This window comes from Lepisosteus oculatus, chromosome 4 (assembly GCF_040954835.1).
Source record: "Lepisosteus oculatus isolate fLepOcu1 chromosome 4, fLepOcu1.hap2, whole genome shotgun sequence".
Lineage (NCBI taxonomy): Eukaryota > Metazoa > Chordata > Actinopteri > Semionotiformes > Lepisosteidae > Lepisosteus > Lepisosteus oculatus.
Window position 1 is genome coordinate 62,235,187 of NC_090699.1, and position 21,832 is coordinate 62,257,018.

The 21,832-nt window shown below is 35.6% G+C and overlaps 1 protein-coding gene across 1 annotated transcript; it reads left to right on the forward strand.

Moving 5' to 3' along the window:
* Positions 1-790: 790 nt before the first annotated feature.
* On the forward strand, positions 791-19,283 carry pparg (peroxisome proliferator-activated receptor gamma). The gene is made up of 8 exons (XM_006631031.3): positions 791-967; positions 2,377-2,473; positions 8,605-8,826; positions 9,256-9,425; positions 10,911-11,049; positions 12,969-13,168; positions 15,346-15,823; positions 17,677-19,283. The coding sequence occupies exons 2-8, from the start codon at positions 2,410-2,412 to the stop codon at positions 17,922-17,924; spliced, it is 1,521 nt and encodes a 506-aa protein (XP_006631094.2). The 5' UTR covers positions 791-967; positions 2,377-2,409; the 3' UTR covers positions 17,925-19,283.
* Positions 19,284-21,832: the final 2,549 nt, after the last annotated feature.

The following is a 21,832-nucleotide window of genomic DNA, read 5'->3' on the forward strand; positions in this document are numbered from 1 at the left end:
TCTTGTAAAGCTCTGGGTTAGCATTGGGAAAAAATAAAAAATACATTTTGTGCTAACCTGCAGTCTAACCAGGTGGTCTGATTCATGTGGTAGAATTAATGGATTCAAAGAAAATTAATTTTCTAACCTTTTTTCTGTTTTTTAGAGATGATCTTTCGAAATTGCTTATGACTCTATGTCATAAGCTAATTTCAGTACAAACTTTGATCCACTGCTTAATAATGTCATGAAATATCTTACTTTATGTGTTTTTCATCACTGTAAAGCAATTTTTCCTCATAATAAAATAGTAATTGTATTGTTTTTTGGTCTTAAAATTCCAGTATTTTTTAACTTCCAACTGGAACCACGTGCTTCTGTGATAGATTCCCATGACTCTTACCAGGAATAAGCAGTTTTTAGATAATGGGTGGATGTAATTGATCGAAACACATTCACATAAGTTTAATTTCAGATATTCATTAAACATTTCAGAATATATTATTTTCAGGGACACAAAATTGTAAATCTTGTTCAAATAGTGCTTAGTTAACATTCAGACTGTTTTTTATTTTATTTTATATACATAGTAATAGTACCAAAGTTTGCTTTCATATGAAACCACCCAGTTCTACGTAAAACAACTGCAGGATATTGGCAAGACAAAAAAACTCACAACAAAAAACATTATCTGTCCCCCATCAAGAGAAGTGCAACTGAGTGTCTGTAAGTAGGAATGAAGCAACAGGAAGTCATCTGCGTTTACTAATACTCCACACTGAGGCCACATGATTGTTAGCTGTCTGCACTTTTGCTAAGGTTATGTTGTGTCAAAAGCGGAAAATGTGTGTTTTAGTTCCTACTAATTGGGCAAATCCACCAAGGGCATTACCCACTTGCTAAAAGTCAAAAGTTCATCGCAACCACCTCAATGGAAAAATCATAAATTTTGGATGCCAGATGTCACAGCTTTTTAAAACAGTGTATGGTGAGTGCTGACCCTCGTCTTTTTTTATTTTTCATGGAGTGTTAGTGAATTGGTTCCCTAGCATCAGCATCAGCATAAGTTCTGCCAGTCGGCATTTCAAAACATCCAAAATGTGGAGGGAAAAGGAAACTATTATAAACTAGTATAACAAAAGCAAAAAAGAAACTTTTCACACGACTGTAACGGCTCTTGAATTAGCCATGGAAAATATATTTGTGAAGTTTTAGAAATTGTATAAGTTTGCTAAAACCTATAACACCTAAAATTGTCCAATTCTGGTCCAGCAGGGCGGGTGTGTCACAGCCCTCCCTTAGATCAGATCTCATCTCAGGATCAATAAGAAATATCTGTTAGTCGAAAGTGTCTATGTATTGAAATATGAAATATGTCTATTCTTTAACAAGCAAACAAACCTCTCAAGTAGTTTATGTCTGTTGCTATTAAAATATTATTTCAGCTCCTACTGTACGTGGAATACTAACAATTTAAGGGAAGAAATGTCTGATTTGGTAAATGATTCAAATTAGATAAGATATTAATTTGGAAAATGCAATAAGCTCGGGGGGTTTTCCCTCAGCTTCACATTTTGTACCACCCTGCTGATCGAAGAAGGAGGTTATTTCAAAAGCCTACCGTCGCGTTTCAGCGATGACCTAAATCTGAACTAGCCTGGTATACAGAAATGTATCATTTTTCAAAATGTAGAAATTTTGAAAGGTTGCGCGATGAACTAACCTGGGCAAAGAAACGAACTGCTGCCAGGGTCAGGAGTTCACAGCCTCTTCTGTTCAAGAGGCAAAACCCTGCTATTGGTTTTGAGGTTTCTTACTCAGCGCCTCAGTGTGTTCTCTGGGCTTTCCACTGTAGATGAAATGATTGAAAAAGCAGAGGTGTATGTCAGGAAGCTGGACAATTTTTACATGTAAAACCTATTCTGCACCATATGATTTTGAAACAAATGATTTGTGTTCATCTGTGAAGTACAGTATAAATAAACTTTTTCTCACTGAAAGTTATTTTTTTGTAAAGATGTCAAACTGTAAAGATATTCTCAAAGTTGACTCCATTTATCATATCTTTTTTTCTTTACGCATTTGATAATGTTATGTGTCTAGACAGCTTGCAAGAAGTATTCTAGTTCTGATTGCACAATAGTGTACAGTGCAATACAGGGTGTTCTTCATAGTAAGCCCTGCTCATATTTTGGAAGAATCTTGAGAATTGTGTAGGTGTTTCTTAAATATTATTTTATTACTGACATTGTTATCTAGTTCCCTTTAAATATTCATTGTTTCTTCTTGGATTAAAAGAGGTGATAATATGTATGCCATTTGTAGCCAGTTATTTTATTGTATACATCTGACCTTCGCGTATCCATGTGGAAAATCTATACATTGTTTTTTTTTCAGGACAGTCACCAATGATAAGAGGCCATTCTGGTGATGACGATCATTCGGTTCCGTTTTCTTCACAGTCTCACTACTAATACTGGGAACAAACCCCCAAGTATGAAATCCCCCTAAACATTCCCCCCAGAAAGGGATCATTTACAATTGCCACTAAAATTTAACAGTTGTGCTAACTGTCATGCTACCATGGTGCCAGTGTTGAAAATGTAAATGTGATAAATCAACCAGAAACTAAAAAAGATCCCTACCCTTTTATCTTGATATTTCTCTTTCTATGACACTTCAAACATAATTCCAGTTCTTCATGTCTTAGAAACAGGTGGCTGTGATAAGGATATGAGAAAGGTTGTAGTTGGCCCTTTCTGCCCGTTTAGTTGCTAGTAGCTAATTAAACTGAGAATCTCAATCGGGAATTTTTTGGAAAGAAGACTGGGCCTTGGCATCAACAGCAAGGCTCGGGATCTTGTTCCAGACTCCCACAACCCATTTGGAGGTTTGGAGATTTAGATCTGTTGTTAACAGAAGTAGCTGGAGTAAATGGTGACCTCTTGTTTGGAACCCTTCCTGCATTCTTCTTTAAAAATCTTATCTTCCCTTTGGAAAGTGTAAATGAGTCCATTGCATTGTACGCTTTGATTATTACATTCATGTTCTCCAGACATGTTTGTGAAAAAACATTGTCACACAATAAAGGCATCTCCAGGACGGATACGTAATAGCCTTTTCAGTGGCACCTGTCCTAGTTTCCCTGCAAACAATCTGTTTTTGAACTAACTGTTCCAGGATTTCCATCAGACAGGCACTCAGGAGTGTCACACAGCTTTACATAAGACATTTCTTCGGGAAAATAGGCCTATCTCTGTATGGAACAACATTTAAAGTTCTAACAGTCATAAAGTATACGCAAATGTAAAATATCCTTCTTACAGTATCCATTCCCAAACATTTCTGTCAGCCTTGTCTCCTGGCCATGAAGTTAATTCAGACCAGGATTTCTGTGGCATAGCATCAGAAATGTAAATATGATACTATCTCTGAAGATAATGTAGTTTCCACTCAAATCTTAAATATCTATGCATTAGTCAAGGATTAAATTGATTAAATCAAAGCAGACAAGTCGGTGAAATATCTGAAATTATTCAGGTATTTTCTGATGTAGCTTCTTTTTGTTGTAGAAGCTATAATGATTACAATACAACTGACAAGAACATATACTAAATTGTAAAGTTTTCTAATTCCAAGAAGAGAGTTACAGAGTAAGGAGATCCAAACATAAATAAAGGTTGTTGTGAAGACTGGGCTAGCTGCTTGTTTAGTCATATTTCTAGGATGACTTATCCTTTTTCAAGATATTGCTGAATGTGGTCAAACAGGTTGCACCAGTGTTAGCCCTGTTCTGTACAAAGATGGTAGCTCTTGCTTTTGTACTGAAGGCATAATGTAAGAAGACACTGAAGGAGGGTAAGTTTTCTTCAATCATTTTTCCTAACGTGCCATGTACAGTATGTGCATTTCCAAGCACCTGTACGAATACTATACAAGTATTTTTACAGTGGGATAACAGGAGTGTTGAGCAATTCATCTGAACTGTGATTCTGTGATTGACCTACCTCTCTCAAGTGTGGCCAGTCTGCCTTTGAATAAAGGAGAGATTTGCTCTGATCATGATCTGCTAAATACAGTGGCTTGTGATATCCTGTATCTAAATACAGTGCTACATCAAAATGATTTATTAGTGAACTTATTCACACCCGCAATTAAGTATGGTGTGTTTTATAAAGTGAAAGATGTATTTTGTTGTGAACTGGAAGAAAACGAAAACTGTCTATTGAGAACTAAATCATGATTTAATTATCCAGTATTTCTCACCGACTATGGACAGCCATTATGTGTGGAGCTTTCTATTGTAAATGGAAAGTTTTAGGACCATGGGGCTAGACACTGATTTCTGCACATTTCATATTTCTTATTTCAAAGTTATTTCAAATTTCTACACATTTCAAAGTCATTTTACAGTATGTGAGTTTGTGTGAATTATGGTCGTAACACTTTTTTTGTGAATAGTACATGATATTGGATCCATTAATTCTACAGTGGTGGCTTAATTGTCTGGTTCCTTTTAACAAAGAAGTTTAGTAAGTTTTTTTCTCCATAGCTATGTAGGTGTTGACAGATTTATTGTTCCTTTCCAATGACGTAGTTATAAAACTCAAGCTTTTTCTGAATTCGCTGTAAGTGCACTTACCCTGGCAAAACATACCACATTTCATTTTAGTGTTACCTGTTCTCCAACATTTCTCCAGAGTTGCAGAATTATACATTTTTTATCCAGTGTGCTTAGAAACCCTGCATGGTTTTAGTACCGTCATCTTATTGTGGGTGTATCCTTTCTGGTGATGATTGGATGCAAAGAAATACATTCCTCTATTACATATAAAGTGCTTTAGAAAGGGTTCACCATTCAACATTACTAGTCTCTACATTATTGTATTTAGTATGTGATTGTACTTAAACTTACTTAGTAAATCTTACAAACAGTATTGTTATAACGATTCACAGGTGAGATAGAGAACACAATGAATGAAATAGCATCTGATTTTTGTCATAGAATTAGGAAGCAAACTTGTGGTATGATTGTTTTGGTATTTCACTCCTCTAGAAAGAAATGCAGAATGCAAAGTATGTCCTCAATTTTGGCTTACATTCTATTTCCTAAGAAGAAGCTTAAAACGTTTGGGTTCTTTTTTTACAATTTTGTCATTTTCTCTTGTGTTTTTAACTACATATATACATGTAAGAAATATCCTGCTTGTGTCCACTGCTTGCTGGGATAGGCTGTGGTTCCCCTGTGTTATTGGATAAAGCAGTTAGAAAATGAATGGATGAATGGATATATACAGTGTGTCAGAAATTCGTTTTTTTGTGTATTTTAAATGATTGGTAACTTGTACAATGTTAAAGCTATTTTCTTGTATAAGTGAGTTCAACATTTAAGATATATTTAATGAATGTTAATCTGGTTGATTGTGTCATAGTCATAAAGTTATTTTGTTACTGGAGAGAGGATAATATTGGGAGTTTGTATTTAGTTGACACAAATAAGGTCTTCTTTATTTTGGACTATGAAAAGAAAACATATTTGATTGTGTCTAAAACAAGTTAATGCATTTATTTAGTATTTCACATGACAAGTTTATGCTGAGTTATTTAATCTGGGTCAAGTCACTACATTTTTGGACTAATTCCCTTTTAAACATATGTATTTCAACATGTGTTTGTAACGCCAGGACTCAACAGAATTTATACATTTTCTTAAGACATAATCTGTCTACTCCTTTGTGTTTTCAAGTATGTGTTGTATAATGTAAAGACATAAAGATAATCCGGTAAACATTTAGGAAAGCTGCCTTTTGCTGTTCACAAATAAGTCTCCAAGGTTTTCTGACAGGATGTGAAGTGTTGTTAAGAAATATGAATGAATAACATTGCATTGTGTTTTGCAAGAAACCTCCCAACGGGGATAATTGCATACAGTATTTCACTCGCCATAAATTGCTCTTCATAAAACTACAGCTGGCTTTTGTAAAACAGAATCCAGAAAGAGGATTTGGCCAATAAAAAAGTAGGTTAGTCATCACCTTAAATGCTATAGCTACATGCTATAGCTCTTACTAAAAGAAAAATCAGAATATTAGTTCTGTACTTGTATGAAGGCTGGTATAGCAAAATTGGTATATTAATCACTTAATGGTGTTTCATGCAAGATTAGACTTGATTGAAGGACAGAGAATTTATTTTGGTCCACTTTGCTTTCAGAGCCTTTTGTTAATATGCTTTCTGTCAACTTATACATTTATCACGTAATAATATTACATAATTCCAATGCACTGTTTCCTCTATGATTTTAATTTGTTCACTGTCATTGAAACTAAAAACAGAAATTCTCTTCATTCGCACTTTGGGCAGATGTGACATGGATTTGAGAAATTTGGCTGAAATATAAAAGCTGCTAAGAATAAGTGTTGCTTAAATGTTTCATCATCAGATCAGTGAGTCCATATCTGAAAAACAAGTCATTAATGTGTGATTCAGCCACTGATGTGACTGGGGGGGAGTTTGGCTCTAATATTTCTGGACCTCGCCAACCAGAGCAAAGGTCCCCCTGCAAGGAGCTTGTTTTCCTAATTTCAAAATGGACATCGATTGTATGGAAACAAAGTCTTAACCTCTGCTATTTTTAGTCCACTGCCCACTACTTTCCTCATAGAATGTTCTTTGGAAAATGTGTCTTTTCTTATGGCCAGGGGCGGGGGCTGTATTATAACAAGTCAATTTAAGAGGAAACTCACTGATTGAGGAGTTTGTATAAAATACCGGCAAAGGAAATGTAAGTGATTTAAATAAGCACTTCCAGAAAATATTTTTTTTTAAATGAAAATAGATTATATCCAAATTAACGTTATAAGAAGCTCAATTCATTTTTCTGTCACACCGAGGAAATTAGATACTAATTTGGCTCCAAGCAGCTTTTAAAACGTTGTTATTATTAGTTATGAAGTCTCTTGAAAAATGCCTTATATACTTTATCATAAAAAGGTACTTTTGCATTAATAAGATCACACAACAGAAGTATAAAATATGCAGTATGTATAAAAGGTGAAATATATTTACTTTTTCTTTTTCACATATGTATAACAAAACAGTTCTATTGCATAACCACTGTTAAATACATGACTATAAATTAAATACTTTTTATTTTCATGTTCACTATAAAGGTACATGGAACTTTGAGAAATATGAATAGTGTAGGCCATCTATCAGCTTATATCATTTACAAAGCTTTAATGTTGCAGTGACCAAGTGTTCTCCACATTGAGAATCTACGAATGTGCTTTTAAACATGTGTAATGTGGAGAGATACCAGGTAACTCTCTTATTAAGATCATTATGTGGACATAACTGAAATAACTGATGGCCTTGATTATATAAATTTACCTGAAGGTCATCTGAGTTCCTTTAAACTGGGTTATTGCACATTCTGATTGTTAGTTCATATAAAAGTTCAACCAAGTTAGAGTTCACTTTGTTATCTAATATCTTTGTTTTAGTTCAGAGCACACTCTGTGCTGGATTTCAGAGTGCATTCTTTGAACTTAAGGATTCTGTTTCTGATTCTTATTAACAGCTTTCTTAATTAACTTTCTTAATTGTGTGTTATTAAAATACATTTTTTAAAACTTCACATCTATTAAATACCTGGCAGTTATTCTAATAGTGGTTATTGGGCTTCCACTTTTAGAGATTGTATCTTCTCATTAAGATTAGAAATGTTCTTTTTCTTCTGTTTGTCACAAGATTCTTCTAGAAATTCTTCCTTTCCCCAGTGATAAGGCCTTAAGACACTGCTCAGTAACCCCCCTGTGAGCTGGTCACAGTATTTCTGCAGCATGACAGTTATTTCCTATCGTTCAGATTAATTTGCTTTTGCATCATTTTTACTCTGCATGGTGTTTTCAGTGGAGTTATAAAGTTAACAGTTTAGCACAATGCTGCATCAAGTGTCAGCTACCAAATTAAACCAATGGGCAGTGTTGCTCCTAATTAAAAAATCTTGTATTCACATACTGTATCATGCAAATAACAAGCAGTCTTCATGATGACTTTGCCTACATCAAATTTGTGGAAAAGGTCTATACCCGTATTTCATCATAGAAATCGCTTCATGCTCTAAAATGAAGGGGAATTTCCACAAATATTGTTTTACAATTAACACCTTATTTCCATGTTTTAGACTTTTTTAAGTTTAGTTTGTCTGTTCAAATATATTTCTAAGGTTAATTTACCATTTGCTTTAATGCGTGCCTTGTCAATGGACACTGTAGCCCACTGATATATTTATAGAAATCAATTTTAATAAGTACAAAAAAACTTTAAGTAGTTCTAATGGAGTCCATAAAAATAGATTTCAACACAACCTTTTCAGATTTGTAATAATACTACAAAACATTCTGAATCATATACCACCTGAATCAGATACGGTCCATGTCATTAACGTTCCTTAAAAATGATCCCCTTGAAAATACAAAACTGTTCCGTGTTCAAACTGTACCACAGTTTAGGACATCTTGGTACATCTTACTTGATAAATACAGCCAGCTGTGGAGACTAATGAACTGCACTGTGTCCTCAAGCGCTCAGTGATGTTTTTTTTTTGTTTCTGATTTCCAGCTATGGTTGACACACAGATGCCAGTTTGGCCCATGAATTTTGGACTGAATGCAGTGGATCTGGCAGACCTGGATGACAGCTCTCAGTCTTTTGACATGAAACCCTTCACAACAGTGGACTATTCCAGCATCTCCAGCCTTGCTTATGAAACCAGCCCTCTCCCAAGTGAAGACCTGGCGCAATTCGACTACATGTATGATTTCAAAATGAATGAAAACCCAAGTATGCACGTATTTTATTATTATCACTTTAACTTTAGCCATTCGGTTGATTATGATTTAGGTTGTAAAGTCCACAAGGCTGTTACCCAAAATTACTTTTAGAAAGTTGTCCCTTGTGTAATTTATAATATTATTTTCACAGTTTTACTGCGGTTTTACCTTATTTTTGCTATGATTTACAGTGGTTTTAATTTCTTTACTGTGCTTTACTACAGTGGACCACAGGGCTACCATGACATATTATTATTTAGATGAATCCCAAAAGCTGGGTTTGTTCTACCCTCAGCCGCTTCAAACATTACTTGTGGATGTGAAGCAGCTAGAGCCATAGGAAAATAGTGTTCTAATTCCTTTAAAAGACAGGTTAGTGTCAAGTTCAAACCCTTTTTTACAAATGATAATTCCTTATATTGTGTTTTCGTTTTTTCAGATACAATAAAGATGGAACCACATTCTCCTCCTCAGTACTCTGAGAAAGGCCAGCCATACTCGAAGCTTCTTGAAGACAACGCCAACTCGATGCTCAACATTGAGTGCAGAGTCTGTGGCGACAAAGCATCTGGTTTCCACTATGGAGTTCATGCTTGTGAAGGGTGCAAGGTATGGGTTAGTCCTCCCAACAGGCTGCAGCTATTAAAATGTAGGACCTTCTCTTCTCTTTGCAGTGTCATCCAGTTCAGTGTTTTATTTCTTTGAAGTTCCCAGTGTGGCTTAATTATTAACTAGGTTTCTGGAATTGTATGTCCTTTATCTTTTACTTAACAGTAATAAATCAAAAACATTTGGTACCATGATGGCACGATATTATTGTTTCTTCACCGTTATGGTATTCTCTTATGCGGTATGGATAAGCAGTTTTTAGAAGAGTACTCACTTTTCTTGCTGTTTATATAGGTCTACAATATATCACTTTATCAGATATATTAGATTTGAGGGTTTTTTTTCCAATCTGGATTATATTAAAATTTAAAAATAATACATGACATACGAAAATTCTTTCTTATGCTAATTTAGAATCTCATGAAGTCTGCTCACAGTTAGGAAATTAACAGTGTGCTTGTTCTTTGCTTCACTGATGTGCTGTAAGAGTACACGAAAGTCTTTATTTGAAATGAAGACTCGCCAAGCTCGAAGTGTCTTCCTATCTGTGTACTGTCTGTCACATTAACCACAAGTAGATACTGAGTTTCCAAATTACCTCACAGAAAATTTGTATTATTAGTCGAATTTCAAAACTGAGATGACAACATTATATGAAAGGAAAAAGGGAGGGCATTCAGTCTCCTCACCCTGACCCAGCCCATATTTCCATTACTTGTAGCAGTTTTAAAATACATTTCTGGCTAATTATTTCTTGTGCTGTTACGGAAACTAAAATGTGTCCACTGCTTTCACGTATAAGATGAATACTGTGAAAAGCAAGTCCTTTAAAGTGTACAATTTTTGTCACAATGTTGACGTAACTTCATTTAAGTGGGCTTATATTTAGCCATCTTTTCCAGAAATGTCAGAAATCATGCAGGATTTTGATGAAGAGCCATGTCTTTTACTTTCCCCATTCCAAAAATATACAATGTATAAAAAGAAATGTAACACTTTATTTATGTATGTGTGTTTTAAGAAAAATAAAATATGTCCATTTTAGCTATTGATTATATGTTTTGTTGTGTGTCTCTGAATAATTAATCACCCTTGACTTACTGCGACACATTCATGTTAATTTGAATCATTGCATAAGCACTAAATGTCCTCATTAGGGAGAGAATTAATTGGGCTCAGGTGATAATCAAGCCTGGTGGAAATCAAAGAAATATACAGAACGGAACTAGTATATACCCCTCTTTTCAAGAAAACAATATTGTGTCTTTATGCTATCTGTATATTTCAAACTAATCTCAGTTTACTCAGTCACTTGTCATCTAGAGCTCTTGGCAACAACCTAGTGAGATGTAATGGAGAAAAAGAAATGAAAACGTTCCCTTTCAATATGAAGACACAGGTCTGAAGATCACAGGATATAGAATTTGGCTCGATACACATCCCATTGTCTTGTTTTAATATCTATGTTTTTTTAACTTTTTCTAGGGCTTCTTCCGTAGAACGATACGGTTGAAGCTGGTTTACGACCGATGCGATCTAAACTGTCGTATTCACAAAAAGAGCCGAAACAAATGTCAGTATTGTCGGTTTCAGAAGTGCCTTATGGTCGGCATGTCCCATAATGGTAAGCAGTGCCTCCGTTGTCCACTTCGTGTCTGTTGTCTGGCAGAGAGATAAGAGCTCATGTAGGCGAGGTGGCGCTCTGCAGAAATGCAGCTCTGCCATTGTTTCGAATTGATGTGCCAGCTGCCCGGTTTCCGTTCACACCTTTCAAGACTCAAAAATATAAGGTAGTGACTTTACATGTAAAAGAAAAAAAAGAGCCCATCCTGGGTGTGTTTTTTTTTTTAACAAAATGAAGTTTCCTATGTGTGGTTTAATGCATAGCTGTATAGTTCCCGCTCTCAAAAAGGGGTCTTGGGTCACTCGTTTCGTATGGCTTCCTTTCAAGACATGTTTGTGACGCAATGAAAACATACATAAACAAAATCTATAAAAATATTAATAATAAATCTGTGAAAGACGAAAGACCACAACACACTGTTGGCATTTCACATAATGATATGGATAATTGAAAATTACATCTATTGATTTTTCAGGTGGCATTTCTTTACTAGCAGGGTAGTGGGAGCGTGGAACTTACTATCCAGCCATTCTGTTGAAGCCTGTACCCTGGCTTCTTTCAAGAAATCACTGGATGAGATCCTTGAATCTATCAAGTGCGAAAATGAGCTAGATGGGCCTTTTCATGTTTCTAATGTTCATTGAAATCTTGCTTTGGTTTTACAGACACCTATTTAACAACATTACCCAATCATTTGAAAGTCCAAAACATAGTAAGACCTACTTCACATACTGTAATATCACCTAATATTCCCTATCTGAAGATGATAAAGGTATTACTTTATTAGTAAGAGTTATATGGTTTAACTAGCCATAACAATTATCTGAATGATTTCTTGACATGAAAAACTGAATCTTATCAGGCTAGTGAGCATTATTTCTCAAATTTTATGATAACTAAAGTAGTTCACAATTCACAGATTCTGTGGTGGTTTGGGGTTTTCTGATGGTTTACTTTAGATGTGTTTTCATGAATCATTGATAAGGTGCTCAGCCCCTGGGCTGCTGAGATTTCATTGACACTAAAATGCTGTGTCAGAGCTGTTGGCCAGGGGCCCAGAAGTAGGAAGTGTAACAAACAGAAAGAGTTTATTAAAGGTGTGAGGCAGTTAAGTGGTGACGGATCTGAGAATGGTGGTGGTCATGGCATTCTGCACCTGAACTAATCAGTCAGTAATTTAAATGAATAACATGGCTCTGAAAAAAAGATTTATATAGATATAGATCTTTTTTTAACCTATAGTTCAATGGATTAGACATGCAATTTACTTTCTGATAACAGAATGTTTCAGCTATCACCACCCATGTCCAGAAATGCAAACATTTTTTACAATACACGTTTAAGGCTTTATGTGTGGAATTTATAAAACATTAAGCACATTTAAATAGATGCAGGCATCTAGTCTTGTAGTAAAAAGTCTCAGGGCATGTTTTATCTTCTGCAGGTAATGATTCTGAAAAGCAAAAAACGTATAGTGGTATAGTGTATTTCAAGAATCTCATTTCCTTTCTAGTGTAGGACTCAGACTTGAAATGTATTTCAAGAGAAAAGGTCTGTTTCAAAACAAAACAAGGACTAGATCTTATGCAGGTGACAGTTGGAGGATGTTTTATTGAACTTTATATTGCTCCAATTGAGGAGAAATAAAACTCTTTACTGAGATTTAATCCGTTGTGTCTCCCTCTTTCTAAGAAACATCTCTGTTTCTGTCTTTCAACTTATAGTAATTTTCTTTTTACCATCCTACAAACATTACTCTACTTTTAGATACGTAGTAACCAAGCTGAGAAAACACTATTTTAATTTTGTGCACCAAGCTTTTATTCCAGCAAAGAGAGCAGGGCAGTTGAATTTGCTATAAAGAGATGTCATGAATGACATTTAGAATTTTGCAATGTTTTTTTTTTCTTGTTCCTCAGCCATTCGTTTTGGTCGCATGCCCCAAGCCGAGAAAGAGAAGCTTTTGGCTGAATTCTCTTCAGATACTGACCACATGAACCCAGAGTCTGCTGACCTGAGAGCTCTTGCCAAACACTTGTATGACTCATATCTGAAGTCCTTCCCTTTGACCAAAGCAAAGGCAAGGGCCATCTTGTCTGGAAAGACAGGCGACATCGCGGTGAGTGGTTCATCACTTCTGCTTCAGAAGTGCACTTCTACACTTGTTTGGTTAGAAAGTGAACATGGATCCATATAGGAACAAGTAAAGGTTTATTCTATGCCGAAAAGAGAAAAAAAAACTGTTTGGGCTGTGGAGCCATCTTTGGGAGTGTGACAGCCTACGCATGCTGACGCAGCTACCTACTTGAACTACTGTGGATCCATATAGCATGTGAATACAGGATAGCTCATTATTATATCTGTTCAAAAAGTTCATAAATAATACCATTTTTATTTCTTTTAGACCACTGTGTTAGTTTGGTTTATAATTTTAAAATTTCCCTCTTTGCCTAACGCAGTTTTATGTGTATATTATTATTATTATTAGATAGTTTAATAATTTGTTTGGAAAATGAAAATCATTTTTTTATGCAGTTATTTGAATTATCCTCCCTCCTAAAAAACTATGTATTCAGACACAAGAATTGCAGTGAATTAATACATTCAAAATAATTGTTGTTTATCATTACTTTCTCAGCAGTGTAGTAACTCCACAGAGTGACTTTAATTGAGCCTTTGATTAATGATATTGACACTCCCTAAATATACAATATTTACAGTCAGAGACTGGAAAATGCAGTCCTCAAAGCCCTGGGGGAATTCTGGTTTTCAGCCTCTTCTTACTCAGCTGAAATGAACTTAGAAAAGGTCAAATAACCTGTTTTTATTTAGTACTACTAATTGAAATACACCTGTGAAATCTAAAGGAAATAGAGCTTGAGAACTGGACTTGTCCTTTCCTGTTGTGATGACGGTTTTGACTTCAGATGGGGAGCAGTTCTGTTGGAAAATGTCTCATGTGCTGGTTGATCATGCTATTTAGAGATACAGTTCTTAAGGGTTAATAAGTAACTTGTAATGTGGCTTTAATTGCTTCTGAGCTCTCCAGTTTTGTAACTGCATGACCATGTAGTGCATTCCTATAGTGACTTTAGGTGGATGTAAAGATATTCCACATTATCACTTGATCATCACTTGGTTACTTTATTGAGCATAAGACAGCTCGAGCATAGCCTTGTCCTGCACTTCTCCCTCAACGAGAAGACATGTTGTTGCAGACGGGTATTCACTATTTAAAGGATGCTTTGTGTTTTTAAAACACAGAGGCATTCAATGATAATCATAAAGTGTATTTCTGGGAAGTGATATCTCCAAGGCTGTTAAATATCCTTTATTTAAGCTTGTTTTGACTAGCTAGCCTGAAGTTATAGGGCAGATGAGACCATACAGCTGTTTGTTTTAAAGACAAAGACAAAATGGGCAGCAGGATTGTGTTAACAACCTGTCAGAATTATTTTCATAAAAATTATATTTCATTATATTTTATATAATAACTAGTTTTTGCCAATATATTTCTAAATATTAGATGTGATTTGGCACGTTAAACTAAGTTTAGACATAATGTTTCTAGGATGGTATTTTGGGATTTGAAATGGATACAACAGATTTTAATTTATCTTCAGACAGAAACAGAAAGACAAAAAATCACACTTCATGTAAGGGAGGATTAAGTACCTCCCTAGTATGTTTATTAATATTACACAGAGGGATGTAACAGTTAAACTTGACTACGTGGAGGAATTTTATAGGGGCCTAAAAGGAATAGCTCTACAAAAGAACGGGAACCTGTACTTCAGGACAGAACAGAATTGTTTTCTTTTCCTGTTTTCATAACAAGTGACTAGAACTGACAGGGTGACAAGACAGTTAGTGCTTCAGGTGTTAAACTGCCATGCTTCCAGGTGCTAGTTTATTCTCACCTTCAAAAGACATGCTGGCTAGATTTGATTGGCTGTATATTTTAAATTGTCATGTAGGGGAAGAGCAGTTGGGAGCTGTCAGTCCTGTGCCTCAGAGACAGGCCCTCACTTGCCACAACTCTTACCAGAATAACCATCTCATTACCAAACAATGGCTATATATACTGTAGGTCTGAAATGCAAATTGCATCTCTGGTCACCTTTTAATGTCCTCTTCAAATATGTTTGTTCAAATATACGTCTTCAACTACCTTAACATGTCATTTACAATCTGTTAAGTAACATTTTCAACGAGTGAGCTTCCGACGCCTTGAACGAATTAGAATAGATGGAAGGTAGAACTAACGGCAACTGTTTGTCTTTGTCTTTCCAACAGCCTTTTGTAATCCACGATATGAAATCTCTCACTGCTGGAGAACAGCTGATACACTGCAAGCAGGTCCCACTCCTAGAGCATAGACAGGAGCAGGGGTTCAGCCACGAGCCCAATGACGAGGCAGAGCTGAGGTTCTTCCAGCGTTGTCAGGTCCGCTCGGTGGAAGCTGTCCGGGAGGTCACCGAGTTTGCAAAGAGCATCCCGGGTTTTATCAACCTCGACCTGAATGACCAGGTGACTCTCCTAAAGTATGGCGTCCATGAAGTTCTAATTAGCATGTGGGCCTCTCTCATGAACAAGGATGGAACCCTGATCTCCTATGGACAGATCTTCATGACCCGGGAGTTTCTCAAGAGCCTCCGGAAACCCTTCTGCGAAATGATGGAGCCCAAGTTTGACTTCTCCGTGAAGTTCAATGCCCTTGAGCTAGATGACAGTGATATGGCACTCTTTCTTGCCGTGATCATCCTGAGTGGAGGTGAGTTATTTTGTGTACAGCAGAAGGCAGGTGCTAATTTTGAAGGTTATATTTCCATTAAAGATCACAGCTTTGTCATACAAAGATCAGACGATGTGTGACAAAAGTTAATTTTCTTGCCAGAGAATATAGATTCACTGTTATTGCAAAACTGGAATCAAAATGGTAACTCTGGGTTCTCATGCTCAGTGAGAAAAGCTCAGCCATAGTTACAGATTACATCTGCTTTAAAAGCAGTGAATCAGGATTTCAAATGCCATTGCTTTAGCAAAAAATGCAGAACTTTTGAAGGATTTACTTATTACATAATATACCCTAGGCAAATCTGCCTGTACAGACTAACTTTGCCTAATGGAAATGAAGAGCATGAAATTGTGCTGGAAGAGTGGAAAATCAAATCAGATTTCACAGCCTCAGCCCACTAACTTTAAAGGTGTCATTTGTCTTTAAGGTCTGTGAATAATCTTGCATTATGTTAATGCTAGTTTTAAATTTCACTGTAGCAGCAGAAATAGTAGTAGTCGGTCAAGATTTCTAATCTAGATACAGTCCCGATCACCCTTTGTGTCTGCAGCCTTGTTGGGACCCAGGGATCTCCTTGGAGTCAGATTTGAAGTACTGTTATTTGTTGAGTCATTCTTTTCATTGCAGAAATGAAACAAGTCATCTGCTGCTTGCATACATTCTAATCAGATCGCTGTGTATTGCCCAACCAGAAACTGCCCCAGGGCATTCTCTTTCTGATAATATCCAACTGCAGCTTGTGTTGAACTTTTAGCTGTTATTGGCTTCACTGCCGGCATGTGACTCAATATCTGCCTTTCACTTTAGTTTGACATGTGGTCATATTGCTCTAACATATTGCTCAAAATGTCTTAGACTAAGTGAAGACATTTACAAGGCTACAAACTTGATTGAATTTGTAGTCTGTTAGAATGCAAACGTTTTTAAAATGTATCTGTTTTTATTCAACATTATATCATGGGGACTACATCGTATGTTTTGGCTTTGGCTTTGACAACGCTCCGAGAAAAAAAATATCTTTGAATATATCCACAGAGGCTTTATCACCGAGGATGTATTGATAACTTAAATGTTTTTTGTGTTGGGAAATATAATTGTGTCCTTGAACTTAGTTCACTAGATTATTTAAAATACCAGCTACACAGAGGTCTGTAAAATATTAACTTGAAATCAAGGCTTTACTTAAAGAAAATACCACAGAAGAGTGTATATTTTTATCTCAAGGGGTTATCAAATTCAGGACTAGTGATTAATCAATAATTAAATTAAATTAAACAACTTTAAAAAGTTTGAATAGCAAGCTGCATCTGCAGAGAAACAAGGAGAAGTTAATTCAACATGGGAAAGTAGAGATATATAAAAAACAAACATATTTCAGCTGTTTACCCTTCTCCTCACACCTAAAGAAACTCCACAGCCATTGGGGTTTTTCTGTTTTGTTTCTAATTTTAGAAATAGAAATAACCTCTATTTGTTGAACTAATTGAATGATTGTCTTGCTCTCAGAAAAGGTTTACTCTTACAGTGACTCTCAAAGTGCTGGTGTGCTCTTCTAGGTTTCCAGGTGAAGAAGTAGTGCTTTCTTTGTCGAGAAAAAATAAAGGACATGTTTTTGATGAGGCACCAGTGAGGGGTTGGGGTGAGGACGTGTAACTGGAAGGTTGTAGTTTCGCATTAAAAATGGGACACTGCTGTTATACCCTACTGCAGGGTCCTATACTTGGAGTGCTCCAGTATGCTAAACAACAATGAAGTCACTTATCAAATCTTATCGTCAAATACAATTATCGGTGATAATGTTTTAAAAGCCACGTGTTATGGTCTTGCAGATCGTCCGGGTTTGGTGAATGTGAAGCCCATTGAAGACCTACAGGACACTGTCCTGCAAGCACTGGAACTGCAGCTCAAACTGAACCATCCCGAATCCCTCCAGCTGTTCGCCAAGCTGCTGCAGAAAATGACGGACCTCCGTCAGATTGTGACAGATCACGTGCGTTTGATGCAGCTCCTCAAGAAAACCGAAGTGGACATGTGCCTGCACCCACTTATGCAAGAAATAATAAAGGACTTGTATTAGAAAGCAGAATTCACAGCTTTATCTTCAGTGGCACACCTAGGTAGAGCAAGACTCTGCAGGGTATATGGAGTGAATAATACAATAAGGTCACTTTTTCCAGACCAAGTGGTGCAGGTTTCTCTCAGGTTACTATCTAAACAGGTTCACAGCATTGGCCTTGATGTTCCCTTAGGCACAAATGGTAAATTTGTTTTGATTGATTTTTTTTTTCATCTCACCAATATAAACTGAGCTAATGTTTTATCCACCTTTTTGTGTGTTTTCTGGACAAATAGAGACAGTAATCAGAACAACCGTAAGCATTCTGTTCTCTCGGATTCTGTGTGGATTGCAAATAAATTAGGGATACTGTCTGAATCAGAAACGTTATTTCTGAGTACAGATTATGTTGAAAGTAATTGGAAACTCAATGAAGAAGTGTTTCTTTAAATGCTTCCTTTTTTAAAAAAAGAAGCTGCACTATGTCACTGTGAGGGAAGCTTAAAAACGTCTTAAAATTTACTGTGAATATATGAGAACGTCTTTTTTGGATTATACCTTGGATAAATATAGTACATGTATAATTTAGCATTTTTACAATTCTATAGCCTTTATACATGCTTTTTTAAAAGGTCTTTGTGAAAGAAAATTTAAAATGCAAACAGTTAAACATATATGAAGTAACAATTTCAAATGTAAATGTTTATATAAAGAGCTTTAGCCCATGGAAACATACTGTGATGTTTAACAAATCACTGGAATAAAAAAAAAAGGAAAATGTGATTATGCAAAAAAAAGTAAAATTAAAGCAGAAAACTGACCAAAGAAAGTTAAACAACTAGGAACAAAGACATTTTATCCTGAATATTATTTTTATCTTTAATCGTTGAAAGGAAATATTTCATTGCTTAATGAAAATTAAAAAAAACTTTGGCTGCATGGCAAAATATGTTACCAACGGTTTTGAACATTACTCCTCTTTTTGACAAGGTTCTTCTTTTTTTATATTTGTACGTTACAAATCTCTCATTGTGTAGAAAATCCTTCAATTTCATGCTTTCATAGAAGATAACCTGTATAGCTGTTTTCATAGAATTTCTTGTAAATGGTCTCTTTCTAATTTGCTGTCTTACGATGAGCTCTTTTTATTGTTCACAATTTATTAAATGGATCAAAGCATGTAAGGTATCATTACAAGGAAATGATGTATGAATTTATTACACGTTTTAGTCTCAAGGTACAGTTTGTCTTTCCAATTTACAAAGATGTTTTGTCATTTGAAGCCAAGTGGGAAACCTTGATGCAGCTTCAGCCTAATTTGTGGTTATTTTATTTTCAGTTTGAAAAATGACTTATGTGAATAAATTACCTTTAAATGTTGTGAAGAGTTCTTAATAATTCTGATATGCTTCCATTACTTCAGAGCACTAAGATCAAATGCCCCAGCTGAGGTACAGCAGTATTGACATTTCCTCTAGTCCCCAATTTAGTGTGTCAAGTGAGCAATTGTTTTGGGCACAAACGAAAGAGTACTATTTAGACAATTTGGAGTGATTTAAAAAATAATACCAAGGAATATAAAATACCGAGTATATTGATATGCTCAGCTGAAATCAGATTACTGTGCCCTCGCAGTGTCCTATGATGGAACAGATAGGTCTGCTAGCTATGACATTTACTCATCTTATTAATCAGTTACTACAAGAGTAAGAATTTGGTTAAATTTGGTTAAATCTTTCATCCCTCATCTTTCACAAGGCAGTTGCAGCCCTAGAAGGTTAAATTTCACCCAGAGTGCAGATTCAGAATGGGTCACCATCTGAAAATCTAAACTTATTACTTAATATTAAAAGGGACTTTGTCAACCTTAACAATTCAGATAATTGCTTTAGCAAATTCAGTAGCAGAGCTTGAGCACATTTCATTGTCTTTGCCATGTCACTGCAGATTGAACTACATCAAAGTGAGGCTTTCTTCACACTCCACCAGACATAGCACTGCTGAAAGGCTTTATCATGGTTGCACCATCCTCTAGTTGTACATTATACCAAACATCCCTTTAGACTTGCAAAAGTTGAACTCTGTTGAACTGGTTAGCACATCGCATCACCAGTATGAAATAATGTTGTATTATCACTGACACATGTGATCTATCTGATGCTAAAGCCGTCTTTCTCTTTCCTCTCTCATCATATTTTTAGTAGGCTGATGTCAAAAATGGAAGAATTTGCCATTTTGAGAGGCTGAAGGGAAGATAACTATATTAAATTCAACCTTGTCCAATTGTGGGGTATTTTGCATTCTGCTGTATTCTACAGTGCAATGTGCTCCATTACTGGACTGTGTTAAGTTTCCACACAGCTCTGGTCTCTATTGTATTGTCTTCAGATCCCTTTGAAGACTTCCACTCAAAATCGATCAATAAAAAAACAAAATTAACATTTTTGGAGGTTTTAAACAGATTCCATCTTAGAATGGAACAAATATGGTGCTTTGTCAGATTTAAATGAGCATTTTTAAGAGAATCATCTGACTCTCTGAAAGGTGGGAAAGAAAACAGACAAGTCTGCGTTGCTTGTACTGATTAATGCAACAAGCTTCTAAAGGGCCTAAGTAAAAGTCTATGAGGTGTTTAACATAATTACAAATTGTAATTGAAATATTCTGAAAATAATGGAAGATCATGTGTACAAAGTTAAGTGCTAAACAAAGCAAATAACTTAATAATCGGGAACTGAAGGATGGAATTTGTTTTTTTCTCAGCCATTTGTCTTATACTTATATGGAAAGTCTAATATGGATATGTTGTATATTCTGTTTGGTTTTTCAGAAGTTGAAAACCACAACAAAATCTTATTTTTCTATCTTGGAGTCTAATTTGCTGAATGTGACACTGAGCTGTGTTACACCCAATCAGTCATGTAAAACCAATGGGATTCTAAGGTTAGTTGCATCAGAGCTGATATAAGATTTTGGATTTATTTTGGATGAGACTGGCTTTTTAATTTAGAATCGGTTCAGGGCTTTCAGGATCTTGTAAACTTCAAGCACTGAAAACGAGCCCAGGCTATTCTCCAATGGCATGGGTGGGAAAGAGAAAGGCGAGAGCTAATTGGTTCTTACAAAGAATGTTGCAAGTTGGCAGGTGGGCATTCTGGACCGGAGCCTGTTACTTATGTGTTGATGATGATTAAATGGGTTATGTCGTGTCAGCATATCCTTACTTTGTTAGCGCAAATTCTCAGATGACCTTATCCTGCCAGGATTTTATGAAGAGTCTGCCAAACAATAAAAAAAAACACAGAAGTCTTTCTGTATATGAAAGAAACTTAAAGGAGTAACCTTAAACAACACTTCACATTGGAAATCGTTGAAAAACAAAAAAAAGATTTACTGTGTGCGTTTGCAATATAAAACAGCTTCATTTTCTACAATTCTATAACTTTGCAACTGATCTCTAGCTGTTTTTCAGGGGGATTCTATCCATATTTTAGCTGATATAATGTGCCTGCTCAAAATGTAGAATAATGCTTAACATTACATGAACTGTTAATATTCATTTAATGTTTTATCTACTATTGAAATGTGCTTTTCTCTTTTTAGGGCCTAAATAATAGATACAACATTTTCCTAGATCTTTGCCTTACATTTTGTTTCAGGAGCATTGATGTAACTTCAAAGGAAGAAAGAATTAGATATATAGAGTAATCCATTCCTTGTAGAATATTCAGTAATGTTAAACAAAATGTTGTTTAAATGATGCTATATAAAATGTGAATATGGTCTTCTGAGGGGATAGCATGAACTTGATATGAAAACATGTTGCTTCAAGTGGTTAAAACTAAGCAGATTTATATTAGGATTCATTAACATTTACTTTTAAACATCTGGAATACAAAATCATCTGGACTAAAGCTTGAAAGCAGCAG